This window comes from Heterodontus francisci, chromosome 32, assembly GCF_036365525.1.
Source record: "Heterodontus francisci isolate sHetFra1 chromosome 32, sHetFra1.hap1, whole genome shotgun sequence".
In the NCBI taxonomy this organism is placed as follows: Eukaryota; Metazoa; Chordata; class Chondrichthyes; order Heterodontiformes; family Heterodontidae; genus Heterodontus; species Heterodontus francisci.
In genome coordinates, this window is record NC_090402.1 from 12,661,674 (window position 1) to 12,682,242 (window position 20,569).

Sequence of the window (20,569 nt, forward strand, 5' to 3'; positions counted from 1 at the left end):
GATGTTTTTTCCTCTCCCTCCACCCCCTCTTTAAGATGCGGTGGTGAGCGATACAACCGGGAAACTCCCAGTTAGCTTCATTCCAGTTGGGACCGACAGTAGTTAGGCTGCAATTTTCCTGCATTACAACAGTGCCTATGAAGTGCTTTGGCATGTCTTGAGGTCGTGAAAGGCGCTATATAAATGTAGGTGCTTTCTTACAACTGGTCTCAACGCTCCTTAGACCAAGGATAGGAAAAATAAGCTGCTCCCGATCGCCATCCAGTGGCTCTTGCTGGAAAGTGCAGACTTCTCTATGTTAGATGAGGGCAGAATGGAGCGTAGTAGCTGTGATGGTCGCTGTGGGCGAATAGGCAGCTGTTCAATGTCACCAAGACTCAACAGTGAACTGTGGCTATTTGGGTAAGGTACTGCAGGGTTGTTGACAGCCGTGGACCCACCACTGAGCAGAAACACAAGAGAGAAAATTAGAAATAAAGATCCTGCAGGATCTTTAGCACAAAATAGGAGACAAAGAACGTACAGGACTGGAATAGATCATCACAACCCATCTGGCCACTCCTAGCAAGAAACTTTTGGTAGGAGCAGAAAATGCTGGAAACTTTTAACATTTTATGTTAACGTTTCAGGTTGATGGGCTTGCAACTCTGGATCCCTCTCCACAGATGCTGACTGACCTGTTGAGTGTTTCCAGAATTTTTTCTGCTTTCATTTCAGATTTCCAGCATCCGAAGTCTATTGCTTTTGTTTTGGAAAATGCACCCTGTTTTTAGAAAGCTATAGGAATCGAAAACAATGCACCGTCTCTGTGAAAAAAGTGATCGAACCTGCATTTATTTAAGCACCTAACATAACCCAAAGCACATTATAGTCAATGAATTACTTGAAGTACTGTTGTAATGTGGGAAATACTGCAGCCCATTAGTACATAGCAAGCTCCCACAAGCAGCTTGTGATAATGTTTTTTTAGTGATGCTGATTGAAGGATAAATATTGGCCAGGACATTGAGGATAAATCCCCCCCACCATCCCGCTTTTCTTCGAAATAGAACCTTGAGATCCTTTATGTCAGCTGAGAGAGAGCAGACAGGGCCCTGGTTGATTCTAAAAGACAGCACCTCTGACAGTGAAGAACTGCCTCAATACTGCACTGGGAGCATTAGCAGAGATTTTGTGTTCAAACATCTGGAGTGGGTATCAAACCTATAATCTTCTAACTCTGAGGCAAGTGTGCTGCTAATGGCTAACTCTATGATTACATTGCATGATGACATGCACATCTCAGACCATTCAAGATGTCTGTAGGGACAGCAGCTGGCGAAATTAGCAGGTGAGAGAAATCTGGGATGCTCCTGCTCGGCGGATGGTTCTGTGGTCAAGTGCATCATGTGTGTTTGCAATGAGTTGTGCAGACCAGGGCCATCCCTGTATATATGTGGACATTGGGCAACGAGATCTGGCTTGGGCACCAATTCCTTCCATGGTCAAACAGTCCGTTGGCATTTGCTATTGAATCATGCAGAGAAATAATCACTGGGGCAAAGATCTGGAGGGTCACCAGCACTTGTAGGAATTAATTGCAGAAGTCAGTGCCTTGTGAAAATGAAAGGTTGGGGCGGGGGGGCGGGGGGGGGGGGTGGCGGTGGGTGGTGTTCAGTTTAAAGAAAAATGCCACACCAGCAATATCCCAGTTCTGATTAGCAAACTCAGCAGGGACCAGGGATTCATCTTGAGATCTATCTTGCCCATATGGTTCAGTAGTGCCCCAGGTGGAATATTTACCCATTGAGTCATTGGGGAGCATTGTACATCCTACCATAAGCTCTCAGCTTTCACTTATACAAAGTTGGTGACCTTTGTACATAACTTGTCCACAAATAAGGCGTCAATATTCAGTCCAAAGCACGAGGGGGAGAGAAGAATGAAGAGGACATGATTCCTTTTTGACATGGGTTATGCCCCTGCATTTCCTTGCTCCAGAATGCACACTGTTCCTTCTTTCTCTGGTTGGTCATGTTTCTAGTCTGAAGTATCAAATTAATGCAGTGAGGTGTTTCCAAAATTAAATCAAAGAACCTTTACTTGGAACACAGGAGTGTGCAGACCATCTGGGAGTCAATCAGACTGGTGTCAAAATTCAAAAGATACAGTATTGTGTTAATCTCAAACCTCTCAATCCCATACAATATTCCATCTGTTATAACCCTCCAACCCCTACTGTATTCCTCTTAATCCCATCCTTTATCTTTTATGCCCCTCAATCCCATACTAGTCTCTTATAACCTTTGATCCCATGCTATATGTTGCCTCTTATATCCCTCAGTCACTTTCTTTGCTAAATAAAAATTATCTGGTTTCCTCTTGCATTTTCCTATACTATCTGCTTTCACCCTCTGAATGGCTGATTCATGCTATACCAGGCATCGGCAACCTAATTAACAATAAGTACCATTTTAAAAATTTAGTCAAAAGCCCAATACCTTAAGAGCAACAACTCAAATTTTTATTGTAGAGGTACAGCACTGAAACAGGCCCTTCGGCCACCGAGTCTGTGCTGACCATCAACCACCCATTTATACTAATCCTACATTAATCCCATATTCCTACCACATCCCCACCTTCCCTCAATTCCCCTACCACCTACCTATATGAGGGGCAATTTATAATGGCCAATTTACCTATCAACCTGCAAGTCTTTGGCTGTGGGAAGAAACCAGAGCACCCAGCGAAAACCCAAACAGTCACAGGGAGAACTTGCAAACTCCACCCAGGCAGTACCCAGAATCAAATCCAGGTCACTGGAGCTGTGAGGCTGCGGTGCTAACCATTGCACCACTGTGCCGCCCTGAATGTCAATAATAATGGAAAACAAGACATAGACAGATTTCAACAACATTTTAAAGGTTCTTACAAAAGAGTTGTTAATTGAATGATACTTTTTCACAAGTACAATGTTAATAAAAGTTTATAAAAACAAAACAAGACACTTAATTAATGGGTTTGATCAATCAAGCCACAGGAGTCCTTCATGAACCACATGTGGCTCTGGAGCAGCAGATTGCTGACTCCTGATCTGTACATTCATCACATTTGATGTAAAATAGTTACATCTAAACTGTTCAACTTGCCTGAATTCCATGGCCCCGGCTGGAGTTGGTAGTCTAGAAAACACTTTCAGACATTAATCACATTTTAAGATCGAAAGAAAATACAGTGCAAATAACTAAGATGCTTAATACGAAAAGTTTAACAGAAGCCTCATGAGTTGGAGAACAAACGTGAAAAGCTCTAGTGACAAATTTAAACAATGTGATAAGTTGCCCCATTGATTTGGTTGCTGTCATCGTGCGGCCTAATTCAGAAATGTGCGGATATGGTGCTGGAAAATCAGAGTGAAGCTGCTTGGTGTGCACGTCACCAATTCTGCAGCAATTCACTTTAGTGGGTGGATGCTAATGAAAGACCATTGAACCAAAATGTTAACATTACCTTCCTCGCTCCACAAAATGCTGCCTGACCTACCAAGTGTTTCCAGCATTTTATGTTTTTATTTCAGATTTTCAGCACCTGCAGTATTTCTGTTCCACTTCTGCTCTGATCAAACCACAGTTTTCCCCACCCACGAAAGTGAACGGGTGGGGAGATCATCGACCGGCACATGTTGTAGAGGAAAAGCTGGACCCCATAGTCTAGCAGCGGCCTGAGAAAAGTCAAGGAGCTGCCATCGTCACACAGGAACCACATGATAAATATTGATGAGAAAGATTGATTCCATCACTGAATTCAAATGTTTCTTAAACAATCCCAGGGTGTTTTAACCCCCACCACTCTATCTGAAAGTCTATTTCACATGCTGGTCATTCTCTGTGTGCAGAACCTTCTGACATCGGCCCTAAATTCACCTTTTGCTAGTTTGAACCTTTGTCCTACTTTCACAGTATGGTTTAAAGTAGTGTTCCTTGGATGATAAAAAGACTTGCATTAATATAGCACCTTTCATGACCATAGGACATCCCAAAGTGTTTTACAGCTAATGAAGTACTTTTTGTGCACAGCAAGATCCCACAAACAACAATGCAATAATGACCAGATCATCTGTTTTTGTGATGTCGATTGGGAAATAAATATTGGCCTGGACACCGGGAAGAACTCCTCTGCTCTTCTTCAGAATAGTGCCAGGGGATCTTTTACGTGCACCCGAGAGGGCAGATGGGTACTTGGACAGCCTTGATTTTTGTGCTCATGTTCTGGAGTGGGACCTGAACCCACAACTTTCCTGACTCAGAGGCGAGAGTTCTACCAACTGAGAGACAGCTGAAGTGGTGACATATACCATTTAATATCATACAGTATGACCCAGTGTGTGGGCTTTGTGTGTCAGCTGTGTGTCTACAGGGTGCATGGGCTGGGACCCAAAATTGCAGCCCAAAGTCCGTAAGAAAAATAATAATTTCTGCATCTAAAAAATGATTAAAAATATGCAGCTTCAACATTGTGTGCCACCGATAATTGATAAAGTTAATGGATTATTGAGAAAAACAAATATATATATATATTTATTAATTTAATGGATTAAAATACAACTGATGAGTAAGTATTGAGCAACTCAAAGCATAGGACTAAGGGATAATACACGGAGGAGGGACTAGGACATACAGCTTCTTTATATTCCACACAGAATCTGTCCAGCCCTGCTGCCAGCGTTGGGCATTAATCAGCTGCCCATTTGTCTCATGTTCTATCTGTGACATCTCCTGCAGAAAATGCTGCTTGTATACCTGTTGAAAGCAGAGATTCGATAATTATATCAAATGAAAACCATGGAAGCAGGAGCAGGGTGTGTGGGTCTGTGTGTGCCTACAGGGTATGTGGGTTAGAACCCAAAGTTCATAACATAAGTAATAACTTCTCCACCGAAAAAATGAATAAAGGTGATTTTTTCTGTCAGGGATAATTGATAAAGTTAATAGATAATTGAGAAAAACAAATACACATTTATTGATGTAAAGAACTAAAATACAACTGTTGGATCTGTGTTGAGCAGTTCAAAGTGGGGAGCAAGTGTGTGGGGAGAGGGTGTTGGGGAAACATGCCAGACAAAAGTAATTCTCCCATACCAAGTGCATTAAGAGTAATGCATGTTTTGTTGGTTATAATGGAGAGGACCTACCTGGGGCTGCCGGCCACAGTGAACATACTGGACAAGGAGACACACGTCCTTAATGGAGCTCACTTGATTTTCTTGCATTCACTGTGCCCATGCGATCCACTAGCCCCAGGCGCAGGAACAGGACACCGTCCCACTGAATCACGGTAATGGTTTGGTTCCACAAGCGCACAGCCCTTCAGCAGCTTGCCCTTGTGAACTGACACTGTGATCGTGGCAGGGCATCACAACTTTCCTTAGGCGTGCTTTGCCAGCAGGAGTCACTGGATAATGAATAGGGTCAGAAACCTGGCTGATTTCTCCTCTCACTAGTCCAGGGGTGCTGAGGCACCACAAAGCCCCAACTGCTGGTCTCCTGGAGATCATCTAACAGCACAGGCCAAAGATCAAACTTGGAGCCTTCTAACCTATATGGCTTAGTAGAACAGTAGGCAGAGCCTTGACCTACTGGGCCATTATTAAGAGTTAACATTTATAGAATCATAGAATTATATAGCACAAAAGGAGGCCTTTCAGCCCATCATGTCTGTGCTGGCTCTTTGAAAGAGCCATCCACTTATTCTCACTCCCCTTCTCTTTCCCCGCAGCCCCGCAAATATTTTCCCCTTCATGTAGCTATCCAACTCTCTTCTGAAAGTTATCAAATCTGCTTCCAACACCCTTTCAGATTCTGCTTTCCAGATCATTGTAACTCGCTGTGTAAATTTCTTTTCCTTATATCACTACTGGTGGGGGTCAGTTAGCACAGTCAGCTAGCGTGGGATACAGAAAAACACCAGCAGTGCGAGTTCAATTCAATTACTGGCTATGAGAGTTCATGTCGAGCTGTCTCCTTACCTTGCCCCACACTTGAGGAGTGGTGATCCTCAAGCTAGATATTACCAACTGTCTCTCTCTAATGGAGAAAGATGCCTGTGGTCCTTTGAAACTACAGTTTGAACAACATGTTGCCTCTGATGCTTCTGCCAATTTCCTTAAATCTGTGTCCTCTGGTTACTGGCCCTTCTGCCAATGGAAATAGTTTCTCCTTATTTACTGAGTCAAAACTCTTCATGGTTTTGAACTCCTCTGTCAAATCTCCCCTTAAACCTCTCTGCTGTAAGGAGAACAACCTCAGCTTCTCCAGTCTTTCCACATAACTGAAGTCTTTCATCCTTTGACAATTAACTTGAAGCAACTTCAATCTGAATGACTGTGGGCATATTTTGATTTACTTTGTAAAGATATAAAAAAAGGTTATTTCACTGATTTATAAATTTAGACAAAGAGCAAAGTTGTTCTGAATAGTTTGGTAATTTGTCCAAACTAGATTCATCTTTTATCAGTCAGCAGCACTTTAGCTGTACAAAAATATGTAGTTTTGGCAACAAAACAAAAAAATTGACAGAAAGGTTCCACAGAGCAACTTTCTTGATGATTAGACGAACCATATAGAAGAGGGAGGTTCTAGATTCAATCGCCAGTCAGTGCTGATTAAGCTGAGGCAGTAGTCACAGTAGCACGGGTGTTGGCAGCCTTTTGATTTGTTTTTTATTCATTCGTGGGATGTGGGTGTTGCTGGCAAGGCCAGCATTTATTGCCCATGAGAAGGTGGTGGTGAGCTGCCTTCTTGAACCACTGCAGTCCTTGGAGTGTAGGTATACCCACAGTGCTGTTAGGAAGGGAGTTCCAGGATTTTGACCCAGCGACAGTGAAGGAATGGTGATATAGTTCCAAGTCAGGATGGTGTGTGGTTTGGAGAGGAACTTGCAGGTGGTGATGTTCCCATGCATCTGCTGCCCTTGTCCTTCTAGGTGGCAGAGGTCGGAGGTTTGGAAGGTGCTGTCAAAGGAGCCTTGGTGAGTTGCTGCAGTGCATCTTGTAGATGGTGCACACTGTTGCCACTGTGTGTCGGTGGTGGAGGGAATGAATGTTGAAGATGGTGCATGGAGTGCCAATCAAGCGGGCTGCTTTGTCCAAGATGGGGTCGAGCTTCTTGAGTGTTGTTGGAGCTGCACCCATCCTGGCAAGTGGAGAGTATTCCATCACACTCCTGACTTGTGCCTTGTAGATAGTGGACAGGCTTTGGGGAGTCAGGAGGTCAGTAACTTCAGAATTCCCAGCCTCTGACCTGCTCTTATAGGCACAGTATTTATCTGTCTGGACCAGTTCAGTTTCTGATCAATGGTATTCCCCAGGATGTTGATACTGGGGAATTCAGTGATGGTAATGCCATTGAACACAAAAGGGAGAGTCAGTCTTGTTTGAGATTGCCATTGTCTGACTTGCTCAAGTATGCATTATTCATGTATGCGCCTACAGAGATAGAGTCAGCAGCATGTTTGACTGTGGAGAGCTCTGCGGCTGAGCCTAATCTTTCCTCACACCACATGTTTCAGTAGGAATCACCAGATCGGGGGAGAAGTCCTGGCTGATTTATTTTTGTACTTCGCTACCCTTCTGTGCTGAGATCAATTGAAAGAAAGAACTTGCATTTATATATGACCTCAGGTCATCCCAAAGCAGTTTACAGCTAATGAAGTACTGTTGAAGTGTAGTCACTGTTGTAATGTAGGAAATGTGGCAGCCAATTTGCGTGCAGCAAGCTCCCACAAACAGCAATCTAATAATGACCAGATAATCTGTTTCTTTTAAGCGACATTGGTTGAGGGAGTACTATTGGCCTTGACACTGAGAGAACTCCCCTGCTCTGATTTGGAATAGTGCTATGGGATCTTTTACGTCCACTTGAGATGGCAGATGGGGTCTCGGTTGAACGTCTCATCTGAAAGATGGCACCTCCGACAGTGCTGCATTCCCTCAGTGCTGTACTGCAGTGTCAGCCTAGGTTATATGCACAAGTCTCTGGAGTGGGACTTGGAGCCATAAGTTTTTGACTCAGAGGCAACAGTGCTATCCAGTTCACACCAACAGGAATGTCACAGCTGCTGCCCTCATTGGTTTTAACTCATTCAACACAGGCAGCGGGTAGAACCTGCCATCCTGCTGCCCAGTATGTCTCAATATCACGTTGGGTGATGCATGCACCCACTGAATCTTCAGTGGAGGTATAAACTATTTTTCTTCTTTTAAAACCACAAATTGTACAGATAATTCACATACAAAGAAATATGAGAGCAGATCAATAAAAAGAAAGGAAATGGCTCAGGTGCAAACTAACCGCATAAGCAGAGTCTCTCGCCTCAACGGTAGCCAGATCAGCTAGCACTGTCTTAGCAGTTGTCACAGACGCAGTTTCCATAGACAAGGTTGCCGTGGATGCAGTTTCCTTGCTGATACTCTGTATACAAATTTGTGAAAGTTCGTTGGCTGGAATTCCTGGCCAGATCCTTCAAAAGGGAATAATGAAAATGAAATGAAATGATACTGAATCATGGTGACCACCAGCAGCATAATTAATCTCGCAGTTAAAGCTCAGAAGAAAATATTCTGAACTGAGAATGGATACTGGACAAGAGTGAGGCTCTTGGTGCGCTAGCTTTTCCATCACCATTACAGGCAAAATATAGACCATGCAATGTCCCAAAATTCCTCATAAACCTTTCCTGATGGCCTGCTGGGTAAAGTCACCACCTTGTCATCACCCCGCTCCTCAGAAAAGCAACCCTTGACCCCTCCGTTCTTGCAAATTACCACTCCTTCTCCAACCGCCCTTTCCTCTCCAAAGTCCTCAAAAGTGTTGTTGCCTCGTAAATCCGTGCCCATCTTTCCCAGAAATCCATGTTTGAATCACTCCAATCAGGTTTCTGCCCCTGCCACAGTATTGGAAGGGCTCCTTTCAAAGTCACAAGTGACATCCTGTGTGACCGTGACAAAGGTAAACTATCCCTGCTCGCCCTCTCGGCCTGCATTCAGTCTTCGACACAGTTGATGACACCGTCCATTAGGGCGGCACAGTGGCGCAGTGGTTAGCACTGCAGCCTCACAGCTCCAGGGACCCGGGTTCGATTGTGGGTACTGCCTGTGTGGAGTTTGCAAGTTCTCCCTGTGTCTGCGTGGGTTTTCTCCGGGTGCTCCGGTTTCCTCCCACAAGCCAAAAGACTTGCAGGTTGATAGGTAAATTGGCCATTATAAATTGTCACTAGTATAGGTAGGTGGTAGGGAAATATAGGGACAGGTGGGGATGTTTGGTAGGAATATGGGATTAGTGTAGGATTAGTATAAATGGGTGGTTGATGGTCGGCACAGACTCGGTGGGCCGAAGGGCCTGTTTCAGTGCTGTATCTCTAATCTAATCATAATCTAATCCTCCTCCTGTTCCTCTCCACCAATGCCCAGCACCACATCATCTGAAAACACTTCAGTTTCCACATGGAAAGTGACAACACCCAGTTCTACCTCACCACCTCCTTTGACCCCTCCATTGCTTATCCAACATCCAGTGCTGGATGGGCAGAAATTTCCCCAATTAAATATTGGGGAAGACCGAGGCCATTGCCTTCGGCCCCTGTCACAAACTCTGCACCCTTGCCACTGGCTCCATTCCTCTCCTTGGCAACTGGCTGAGGCTGAACCAGCCTGTCCGCAACCTTGCTGTCATATTTGAACCCAAGATGAGCTACTGAGCAAGTATCCCTGCCATCACTAAGACTGCCTATTCCACCTCCATAACATTGCCTGACTCTTGCCCCTGCCGCAGCTCATTCACTGCTGAAACTCTCATCCATGTTTTTGTTACCTCTAGACTATTCTAACTCCTATCTGGCTTCCCATGTTCTAACCTCCGTAAACTGTGGTCAATCAAAACTCTGCTGCTTGTTCTAACTTGCACCAAATCCCATTCATCCATCACCCTGTGCTCCCTGACCTCCAGTAGCTCCCAGTTAAGGAACATCTCTATTTTAAAATTATCATCCTTGTTTTCAATCCCTTCATAGCCTCGCCCCTCCTATCTTTGTAATCTCCTCCAGCCCCACAAACTTCCAAGATATTTGTGCTCCTCTAACTTTGGCCTCTTGAGCATCTCCAATTTTAATCACTCCACCAATGGTGGTTGTCCTTTTAGCTGCCTAGGCCCTAAGCTCTGGAATTCCCTCCCTAAACCTCTCCACCTCACTTCCTTTCCTCCTTTAAGACACTTCTTAAAACCTGCCTCTTTGATCAAGCTTTTGGTTTAATGAAAGGAAAATGGTGTTTGACAAATGTATTACAGTTCTTTGAGGATGTAACAAGCAGGATGGATAAAGGGGAACCAGTAGATATACTGTATTTAGATTAACAAAAGGCATCGATAAGGTGTCACATAAAAAATACTGCACAAGATAAGAGCTCATTGTGTTGGGGTGATATATTAGCTTGGATAGAGGATTGTCTAACTAACAGGAAACAGAGAATCGGGATAAATGGGTCATTTTCAGGTTGGCAAACTGTAACTAGTGGGGTGCCACAGGGATCAGTGCCAGGAATTGGCAACGTGTCTGTATACAGCCACCATGGTCTGTGGTCAAAATTTTGAGCTCTGTGGGTTATGTTATTTAAAAACACAAGTTTAAAGGCTTGGAGCAAGACATTTAAAATTACCAGTAGTGAAAATAATTAGAAAGGATTGGGATCATCGGGGCATTGGGCTGGGTCCTACGGCCTGTGGGCCAGAAATTGGCCCGTCAATCCACAAATCAAAAGTGCGAATGGTTTGCCTGCGCATGACCCTCCACCAAATAAGAACATGGGGGAGGGGGATATTTGCTAGGTAGACTGGTGCTGTCAATCAGGGGGCGCTGACCAATGGGAGTGGGAAAGGGGACGGTGCTGGCCGAGCCCTGAAGGGAGGTGATTGTCAGACTAACTTTGTGGTTGGGTGCTTCCAGTGCAGAGGAGTGCTTGCAGGGAGAGCTGACTGAAACATCACTGGCCTGCATGATTTTCTGTCCATGCAGTTAAATTGATGGGATTTCAGGCACTGGGGCCTGTGATTTCCTGGCAAGTCCCCTGTCCATGTCTAACCTGTGGAATCAGCATGTTGGTGTGAGTAGAACAGATAGGACAGCACACAGGAAAGCAATGATAGAACTGGAAAGGGAAAGGGAAGACTTCTTTGTGCTGTTTTTCGTAGGCAGACAATCCACCTTCTCGGCTCTTCAAAGGCCTTGAGTGCAGGGCCAGCACCAAGTGACAATGTGTTTCTGCTTTTGATGCATGGTGGGTGAAGGAGGGGGTGGACACAGAAGGGGGCGGGGAGAGAAAGTGACACAGAAAGGGCAGGGAGAGAGAAAGAGGGGGGAGAGAGGGAGGGAGAGATGGACACAGAGAGGGAGAGAAAGAGATGAAGATCACTCCTGACATATGGACATCTATCTGAATCTTTCGCGCCACTACATCAAGTGTGTGGGCAAACATTAACTACTTGTGCAAGCAAAAACAATCTCAACAAATAGGGAGAAATGTGTTTAAAATCGGATTGTGTTTTGATGGCATTAGGTTGGCTATACACTTTATATACAGATTAATTGCCCCCATGTCTATGACTGAGTCAATAATTTTGTCAAATATCAATGGTGCAACATGTTGGTGCCTATTCCTGATCAGTGCTGAGACCTCAACTATTTACAATCTATATTAATGACTTGGATGAAGGGGCAGAATGTATTGTAGCCAAATTTGCTGATGATACAAAGATAGGTGGGAAAGCAAATTGTGAGGATGACACAAAGAGCCTGCAAAGGGATAGAGATAGGTTAAGTGAGTGGGCAAAAAAAATCAGCAGATGGAGTATAATGTGTGAAAATGTGAGGTTATTGATTTTGGTAGGAAGAACAGAAAAGCAGAATATTATTTAAGTGGGAAGAGATTACAGAATGCTGTGGTATAGAGGGATCTGGGTGTTCTCGTACATGAATCACAAAAAGTTAGCATGCAGGTAATTAGGAAGGCAAATGGAATGTTGACCTTTATTGTAAGGGGGCTGGAGTATAAAAGTAGGAAAGTCTTGCTATAACTCGACAGGGTGTTGGTGAGATCACACCTAGAGTACCGCATACAGTTTTGGTCTCCTTATTTCAGGAGGGATATACTTGCAACAGAGGCAGTTCAGAGAATGTTCACTAGGTTGATTCCCGGGATGAAGGAGTTGTGTTATGAAGAAAGGTTGAGCACGTTGGGCCTGTACTCATTGGAGTTTAGAAAAATGAGAGGTGATCTGATTGAAACATATAAGATTTTGACGGGGCTTAACAGGGTAGATGCTGAGACGATGTTTCCCCTCGTGGGGGAATCTAGGACTAGGGGGCACAGTTTCGAAATAAGGGGTCTTCCATTTAAGATGGAGATGAGAAGGAATTTCTTCTCTCAGATGGCCATTTATCTTTGGAATGATCTACCCCAGAGAGCAATGGAGCCTGGGTCATTGAATATATTCAAGACTGAATTAGACAGATTTTCAATCTGCAAGGGAGTCAAGCGTTATAAGGGGCAGGCAGGGAAGTGCAATTGTGGCCATGACCTTACTGAATGGCAGAGCAGGCTCGAGGGCCTGAATGGCCTACTCTTGCTCCTACTTTTTTTCATTCATTCATGGGATGTGGGCGTCAACGGCCAGGCCAGCATTTATTGCCCATTCCTAATTGCCCTCGAGAAGGTGGTGGTGAACTGCCTTCTTGAACCGCTGCAGTCCATGTGGGGTAGGTACACCCACAGTGCTGTTAGGAAGGGAGTTCCAGGATTCTGACCCAGCGACAGTGAAGGAACGGTGATATAGTTCCAAGTCAGGATGGTGTGTGACTTGGAGGCGAACTTGCAGGTGGTGGTGTTCCCATGCATTTGCTGCCCTTGCCCTTCTAGTTGGTAGAGGTCACGGGTTTGGAAGGTGTTGTCTAAAGAGCCTTGGTACGTTGCTGCAGTGCATCTTGTAGGTGGTACTGCTGCCACTGTGCGTCGGTGGTGGAGGGAGTGAATGTTTGTAGATGGGGTGCCAATCAAGTGGGCTGCTTTGTCCTGGATGGTGTCGAGCTCCTTGAGTGTTGTTGGAGCTGTACCCATCCAGGCAAGTGGAGAGTATTCCATCACACTCCTGACTTGTGCCTTGTAGATGGTGGTCAGGCTTTGGGGAGTCAGGAGGTGAGTTACTCGCCACAGGATTCCTAGCCTCTGACCTGCTCTTGTAGCCACGGTATTTATATGGCTACTCCAGATCAGTTTCTGGTCAATGGTAACCCCTAGGATGTTGATAGTGGGGGATTCAGCAATGGTAATGCCATTGAATGTTATATCATCTGCCCCAATATTACCTTGTGTAGATCGGTGTCATATTTTGTTTTATAATGCCCCTGCGAAGCACATTGGGGCGTTTTACTACATTAAAGGCACTGTTGCCTCCTGTTGTTGTGTGCAGTAATAAGCTGAACAGACCACAAGGTGGTGGGATTTGCTTGTGCTGAGCTGACTGATATCAGCTGGGGCAGCACTCAGGGCACTACAACAACACTTAGCACTTCCTAATCTTGAGCGGGGTTTGGGGGGGTGGGGGGGGAGGTGAGTGGGGGGCCGAGAGGGGAAAGACCAGTGCTCTCCATTCCCAACCAGTGACTCTTGCTGTGAAATGCAAATGTGTGTGTTGGAAAGGGACGTGATGGGGCATGGTTGTTATGCCCCACAGGGTCAAATAGCCCACTGACAGTAGCTTATGTGTACTAATGGCTAGTTGGGCCATGTACTAGAAGGCTGCTAGCAGCTGAGGGGTTACACATCAGCAACAGCCACCACATTCAGTGAAACACCAAAAAGCATTAATTGCGAGGCAAGAAGGAAATACAGTGTCTTCACATTCACTGATGCCTTTCAGTCATTCTGATTAAAATACTGTGCCTCCACACTGCTTCAACCTAACAATTCAGAGACAGATATATTATTTTAATTCTTCATCCCACTTTCACACTGACCTCTCAGTCCTTGGCTTCCTGCACTTTTCTAATTAAGTTCAACGGAAGCTTCAATTAAACTCTTTGCAGCCTTCTGGACTCAATATTGAGTGTGACAATTTCAGATCATAGCCACTGCTCCATTTTTTTTAAGAAAGCAGCTGTTGGTGATGATTCTGCTATTGCCATTTACACCTCCTCTTCACCCATCTTTTGTTTCTTTACTTGTCTCCTTCACATCCCCTTTTACTGTGCACCATTATCCCTTTTGTCATTTAATCTCTCTGGCCTTCAACTCTATCACAGAGCCTGCCTATTGTTCTTTCCTCCCCTCCCCCTTTCCCTGCCTCTGTACTTGCGGAAAACCTGTTAACATTTCTATTTTCAGTTGTGATGAAAAGACATTGATCTTAAATGTTTTCGCTGTTTCTCTCCTCACAGATGTTGCCTGACGTGCTGAGTATTTTCAGCATTTTTCCATTTTTAATTTCAGATTTCCAACATTTGTAGTATTTTTCTTTTATATTATTGTGTACTTTTGACGTGACACCTTGAAGTTCTACTCTCATGTTATTGTGTTCACATTATCACTGAAGTGGAACTTTAGACTGCTTTGTGGGAGGGGAACTCTGAGCACAAAAAGGGAGCAATTTTCCCATTGAGTGCTAGCAGTGGAGAACCTTATCTGCTGCCATGTACATAACGTGCGGACAAGCTGCCTATTATATCTCGAGCAAAAACCTGACTCAGCTCCAGTCTCGGGTTGAATCACAATGCCTCCCCTCCCACCACTCCCCCAACCCCACCTGTCAGACAGAAATGCCATCCCAATTGAACTCTCTCCAACAGCAACATGCTCCACAGAAAGTCATGACTGTCTCTGTGTTCACCACCCCCAGCCTCCTAACAGTGGGACCAGGCCAGCTCAGGTTCTGTCCAGGATTCAGTGAGGCCGGAATGAGTGCTGCCAGTATACACTATGACAATGCCCACAGTGAGATGGTGCTGGTCTGGCTACATACATTGTCGGGGCCTAGTATGGGCCATGCAGGCCAGGAGTGCAAGTTAGCGGCAAGGCATAGCGTGAGGCTGGTTAAGTTGTGGTCTGGGTGCAAGGGCTGTCCATTGGGGAGGATTTGCAAAAGAAGGAAAAATTACAAAGAGGTTCAGGCAGAGGCAGGCATGGAGAAGAGGCCGGTTCCTTAAATCTACAACAACTTGCATTTATATAGTGCCTTTTAATGTAGTAAAACTTCCCGAGGCATTTCACAGGAGTGTAATCTGATTAAAATTGACACTAAGCTAAAGAAGACGACATTAGGGCAGGTGACCAAAGGTTTGGTCAACGAGGTAGGTTTAAGGAGAGAATTTGAGAGCTTGGGGGCCTAAGACATTAGGACAGATATATTTATGGTTTACTGGGTTCTCATATCTTATCACTACACTGCAACCTTTGAACGAAGTATGTGTCCATGATGAGATCACTGCGATGTTCGCTCCCCACCCCAGCCCCTACATTCAATACCTTACTGATACTCAAGACTATAGTTTCAGATCAGTAAGTTTAAACAATGATCGTACGTGAAATTCTAGACTAGCCTCACCTGGCTCAAGCATGCAGAACAGGCCAGACAAGAGGTTGAGATACAGCAGGGTGGAGAGATTTCACCCCCATCTGAACTGATTACCTGCTTTCTCGGTGAATCTCGATCGCGGAATCATTTTCCTCCTCTTGCAGTGGGGCTTCAGTTCCCTTCTGTTGAAATGAAGTGGTCGTTTCACTCGCTACTTCTGGTTCTGAAAAATATGAGGGAGACAGAAAGCACAATTAGATCTCGTGGGTTTCTTGAGGTTTTTTTGTTTACCTATTTTTCTGGTGCTATGCCTCGTGTGTTAGGAGCTGGGATTCACACAGTCGCAAGCAATCCAATCACCATTTTAAATACCAAAAGAGAGATGAAATCTGTGTGTGCATTTGCTGGCTGGATTCAAATTCAGGTAACCTGGCAGTGAAAAGATGGGGGAGTTAAATTCATGTTGGGGGATATAAATTCACGTTGGGCCATTGTGCAAAACAGGCAGTTATACTCCCCAGCTTAATATTCAACTTTACTGACTTCAATTGAAATTGAATATCGAGTGGGGCGTTTAACGTGTGGACTTGCAAAGCCATACGTCTAGCATTACAGCCCAACATAAATTTCTACCTGGGTGTTCCAATCCAGTTTTGATTTTGCTGGCAGGAGGATGAGACTGTGCATTAAGTGCTCAGTGTCAGATTGGCTCAGTTGGCACTCTTGCCTTTAAATCAGTAGGTTGTGCACTCACTCCAGGCCTTGAATTCATATCCAGGCTAGTGGTACTGTGCAGTTGGCCCCTCAGATGTTTGTGTTAAATCGAGACCCTGTCTGGTGGCTTAAGTGGATGTAAAAGATCTCAGGGAAATATTCAGAAAGAGTAAGGCAGTAGTCCTGGACAACATTTACACTTTGACCAAAAACAGATCAAGTGGTTGCAGATCTCGTTGCTTTTATGGGATCCTGTTGTGCACAAAATGGCTACTGTGTTTGCCAACATCACAAGTTATTGCACTTCGGAGTAATTTGTTACAATCGAGACCAAGTCATCAATTCTGAGATGTCCTAATGCAAGTCTTCTTGTAGATACTATTACAGGGGCTGAGTGGCAGACACTCAGTCCTCTCTCTTTGATTATGGATATTAGTGTAAGCAACCCAACATTCAATTAACTGATAACAATGTACATGTACAAAAATGTGAGTGTATGCCATAGCCATAGCATCTCCACATTAAGCATTGCTGTCCCAAAGCTGGTGTGTGACTGAAACTCTATCAAAGGGGAGAAATATACATTGAGGTACAAGTTTTAGGCAATTTTAACAAGCAAATATAAATTATATCATCATGTGTGCTGCAAAAAAAACTATTCCTACTGCAGGAACTTACTTAAGCAACATTATTACTAGCTCAGTAATCATGCAAAGACAAACCAGAATTACAGTTTAGGCAATGGAAAAGTAATACAAGTCATAGAGAGTCATAGAGTTATACAGCACCGAAACAGGCCCTTCAGCCCATCATGTCTGTGCCGGCCATCAAGCACCTAACCAATCCCATTTTCGAGCACTTGGCCCGTAGCCTAGTATGCGATGGCGTTTCAAGTTCTCATCTAAATACATCTCAAATGTTGAGGATTCCTGCCTCTACCACCCCTTCAGGCAGTGCGTTCCAGATTCAAACCATCCTCTGGGTGAAATTTTTTTTCCTCAAATCCCCTCTAAACCTCCTGCCCCTTACCTTAAATCTATGCCTGCTGGTTACTGACACCTCCACGAAGGGAATAAGTTTCTTCCTATCTAACCCCCTCATAATTTTGTATACCTCAATCAGGTCCCCCCTCAGCCTTCTCTGCTCTAAGGAAAACAACCCTAGTCTTTCCAGTCTCTCTTCATAGCTGAAATGCTCCAGCCCAGGCAACATCCTGGTGAATCTCCTCTGCACCCTCTCCAGTGCAATCACATTCTTCCTATAGTGTGGTGCCCAGAACTGTACACAGTACTCCAGCTGTGGCCTAACCAGCATTTTATACAGCTCCATCATAACCTCCTTGCTCTTATATTCTATGCCTCGGCTAATTAAGGCAAGTATCCCATATGCCTTCCTAACCACTTTATCTACCTGTGCTGCTGCCTTCAGTGAACTATGGACAAGTACATCAAGGTCCCACTGACCCTCTGTACTTCCTAGGGTCCTACCATCCACTGTATAGTCCCTTGCCTTGTTAGTCCTCCCAAAATGCATCACCTCACACTTCTCAGGACTAAATTCCATTTGCCACTGCTCCGCCAATATTACCAGCCCATCTATATTGTCCTGTAATCTAAGGCTATCACTATTTACGACACCACCAATTTTCGTGTCATCTGCGACCTTACTGATCATATCTCCTATATTCACGTCTAAATCATTAATGTACACTACAAACAGCAAGGGTCCCAGCAACGATCCCGAGGGTACACCACTGGTCACAGGCCTCCACTCGCAAAAACAACCCTCGACCATCATCCTCTGCCTCCTGCCACTAAGCCAATTTTGGATCCAATTTGCCAAATTGCCCTGGATCCCATGGGCTCTTTCCTTCTTAACCAATCTCCCATGCGGGACCTTATCAAAAGTCTTACTGAAGTCCATGTGGACTACATCAACTGCTTTACCCTCATCTACACATCTAGTCACCTCCTTGAAAAATTCAATCAAGTTTGTTAGACATGATCTCCCCCTGACAAAGCCATGCTGACTATCCTTGATTAATCCCTGCCTCTCCAAGTGGAGATTAATACTGTCCCTCAGAATCTTTTCCAATAGTTTCCCTACCATTGATGTTAGACTCACCGGCATGTAATTACCTGGTTAATCCCTGCTACCCTTCTTGAATAATGGTACCACATTCGCTGTCCTCCAGTCCTCTGGTACCTCTCCTGTGACCAGAGAGGATTTGAAATTTGTGTCAGAGCCCCTGCTATCTCCTCCCTTGCCTCACATAACAGCCTGCAATACATCTCATCTGAGCCTGGGGATTTATCAACTTTTAAGCCCGCTAAAACAGCTAATACTTCCTCCCTTTCAATGCTAATATGTTCAAGTATATCACAATCCCCCTCCCTGATCTCTACACCTACATCGTCCTTCTCCACAGTGAACACTGTTGAAAAGTAATCATTTAAAACCTCACCTATGTCCTCCGGCTCCACACACAGATTGCTACTTTAGTCCCTAATGGGCCTTACTCTTTCCCTGGTTACCCTCTTGCCCTTAATATACTCATAAAATGCTTTGGGATTTTCCTTTATCTTGCCCGCCAGTGTTTTTCCATGTCCCCTTTTCACTCTCCTAATTACTTTTTTAGCTATCCCCCTACACTTTCTATACTCCTCAAGGGCCTCCGCTGTTTTCAGCGCTCTGAATCTGCCATAAGCCTCCTTTTTTTCCTTATCCAATCCTCTATATCCCTTGACATCCAGGGTTCCCTAGATTTGTTGGTCGTACCCTTCACCTTAATGGGAACATGTTGGCCCCGAACTCTTGCTATTTCCTTTTTGAATGACTCCCATTGGTCTGATGTAGACTTTCCTACAACTTGCTGCTCCCAGTCCACTTTGGCCAGATCCTGTTTTATCATATTGAAATTGGCCTTCCCCCAATTCAGTACCTTTATTTCTGGTCCATCTTTGTCCTTTTCCATAACTACCTTAAATCCTACAGAGTTATGGTCACTATCCCCGAAATGTTCCCCCACTGACACTTCTACCACTTGTCCAGCTTCATTCCCTAAGATTATGTCCAGTACCACCCCTTCTCTTGTAGGACTTTCTACGTGCTGGCTCAAAAAGCTCTCCTGTATGTACTTAAAGAATTCCGCTCCCTTTAAGCCTTTTGCACCAAGACTATCCTAATTGATACTGGGGAAGTTGAAATCCCCAACAATTATTACCCTATTATTTTTACACATCTCAGATTTGCCTACATATCTGCTCCTCTATCTCTCCTGACTGTTTAGAGGCCTGTAGTACACGCCCAGCCAAGTGATTGCCCCTTTTTTGTTTTTAAGTTCTACCCATATGGCCTCATTTGAGGAACCTTCTAAGATATCATTCCTCCTTACTGCAGTAATTGACTCCTTGATCAACAGTGCAATACCACCTCCTCTTTTACACCCCCCCCTGTCATGTCTGAAGATTCTATACCCCGGAATATTGAGCTGCCAGTCCTGCCCTTCCCTCAACCATGTCTCTGTGATAGCAATAATAGCATTTCCCATGTGTTAATCAATGCCCTCAATTCATCTGACTCCTTGTGTTAAAATAGATGCCAGCCAGCCAGCTTTGCATTATTCACTTGCGCCTTAACAGGTCTATATTTGCTCTGTCTTCCAGACTGACTCAGTTTCTCTTCTATATTTGACTGTGCATCACCCCCTACTGTACTTCAACTCTGTATTCCAGGTGTGTGTGTGTGTGTGTGTGTGTGTGTGTGTGTGTGTGTGTGTGTGTGTGTGTGTGTGTGTGTGTGTGTGTGTGTGTGTGTGTGTGTGTGTGTGTGTGTGTGTGTGAGAGAGATGGGCGAGTGCATGTATGAGAAGTGGGTAAAGTGGGTATGTGGTGTATGTGTGATATATTTGTTTGTGCTTGTGTGGGATGGGAACTCTGGTACATTTTATGTGCAATAAACATGGAGATACTCTTTCAGAGTAATTATACCAAGCACCATGCTTTCTCTCCAAACTTTTCCCTTATCTCTTGAAGCCTCTGACTCATGCTGTGCTGAAAAACTGAGGTGAAAGTACATGGCCTATTGCAAGAGACACTACAGGGTTGTCAGGGTAAATCAGGTAGTAATGACTAGGTGAAACCAAGCTTGCTGTCCCATCTGTTCTCACTCAACAGGTCATTCTTCATTCTCCACACCGAAATTCCTTTACCTACTGCTTGTCATTCACCTTTTTCTTTTGCCACTACTATACAAGAACAACA

At 44.5% G+C, this 20,569-nt stretch overlaps 1 protein-coding gene across 4 annotated transcripts in view; it reads right to left on the reverse strand.

Annotated features, from left to right (window-relative positions):
• Positions 1-3,167: 3,167 nt before the first annotated feature.
• The window catches only part of ccdc180 (coiled-coil domain containing 180), a 148,840-nt gene continuing 131,438 nt past the window's right edge, over positions 3,168-20,569 (reverse strand). For 3 of the 4 annotated variants that reach the window (XM_068012255.1, XM_068012254.1, XM_068012252.1), the window contains 3 exons: positions 15,708-15,816; positions 8,328-8,496; positions 4,571-4,778 (listed from right to left, as the gene is read on the reverse strand). In XM_068012255.1, coding sequence (XP_067868356.1) covers positions 4,620-4,778; positions 8,328-8,496; positions 15,708-15,816 — 437 coding nt within the window. In that variant the 3' untranslated portion in view covers positions 4,571-4,619. Of the gene's footprint in view, positions 3,701-4,570; positions 4,779-8,327; positions 8,497-15,707; positions 15,817-20,569 lie in introns of those variants that run through there. The other variant, XM_068012253.1, reaches the window with a different exon arrangement.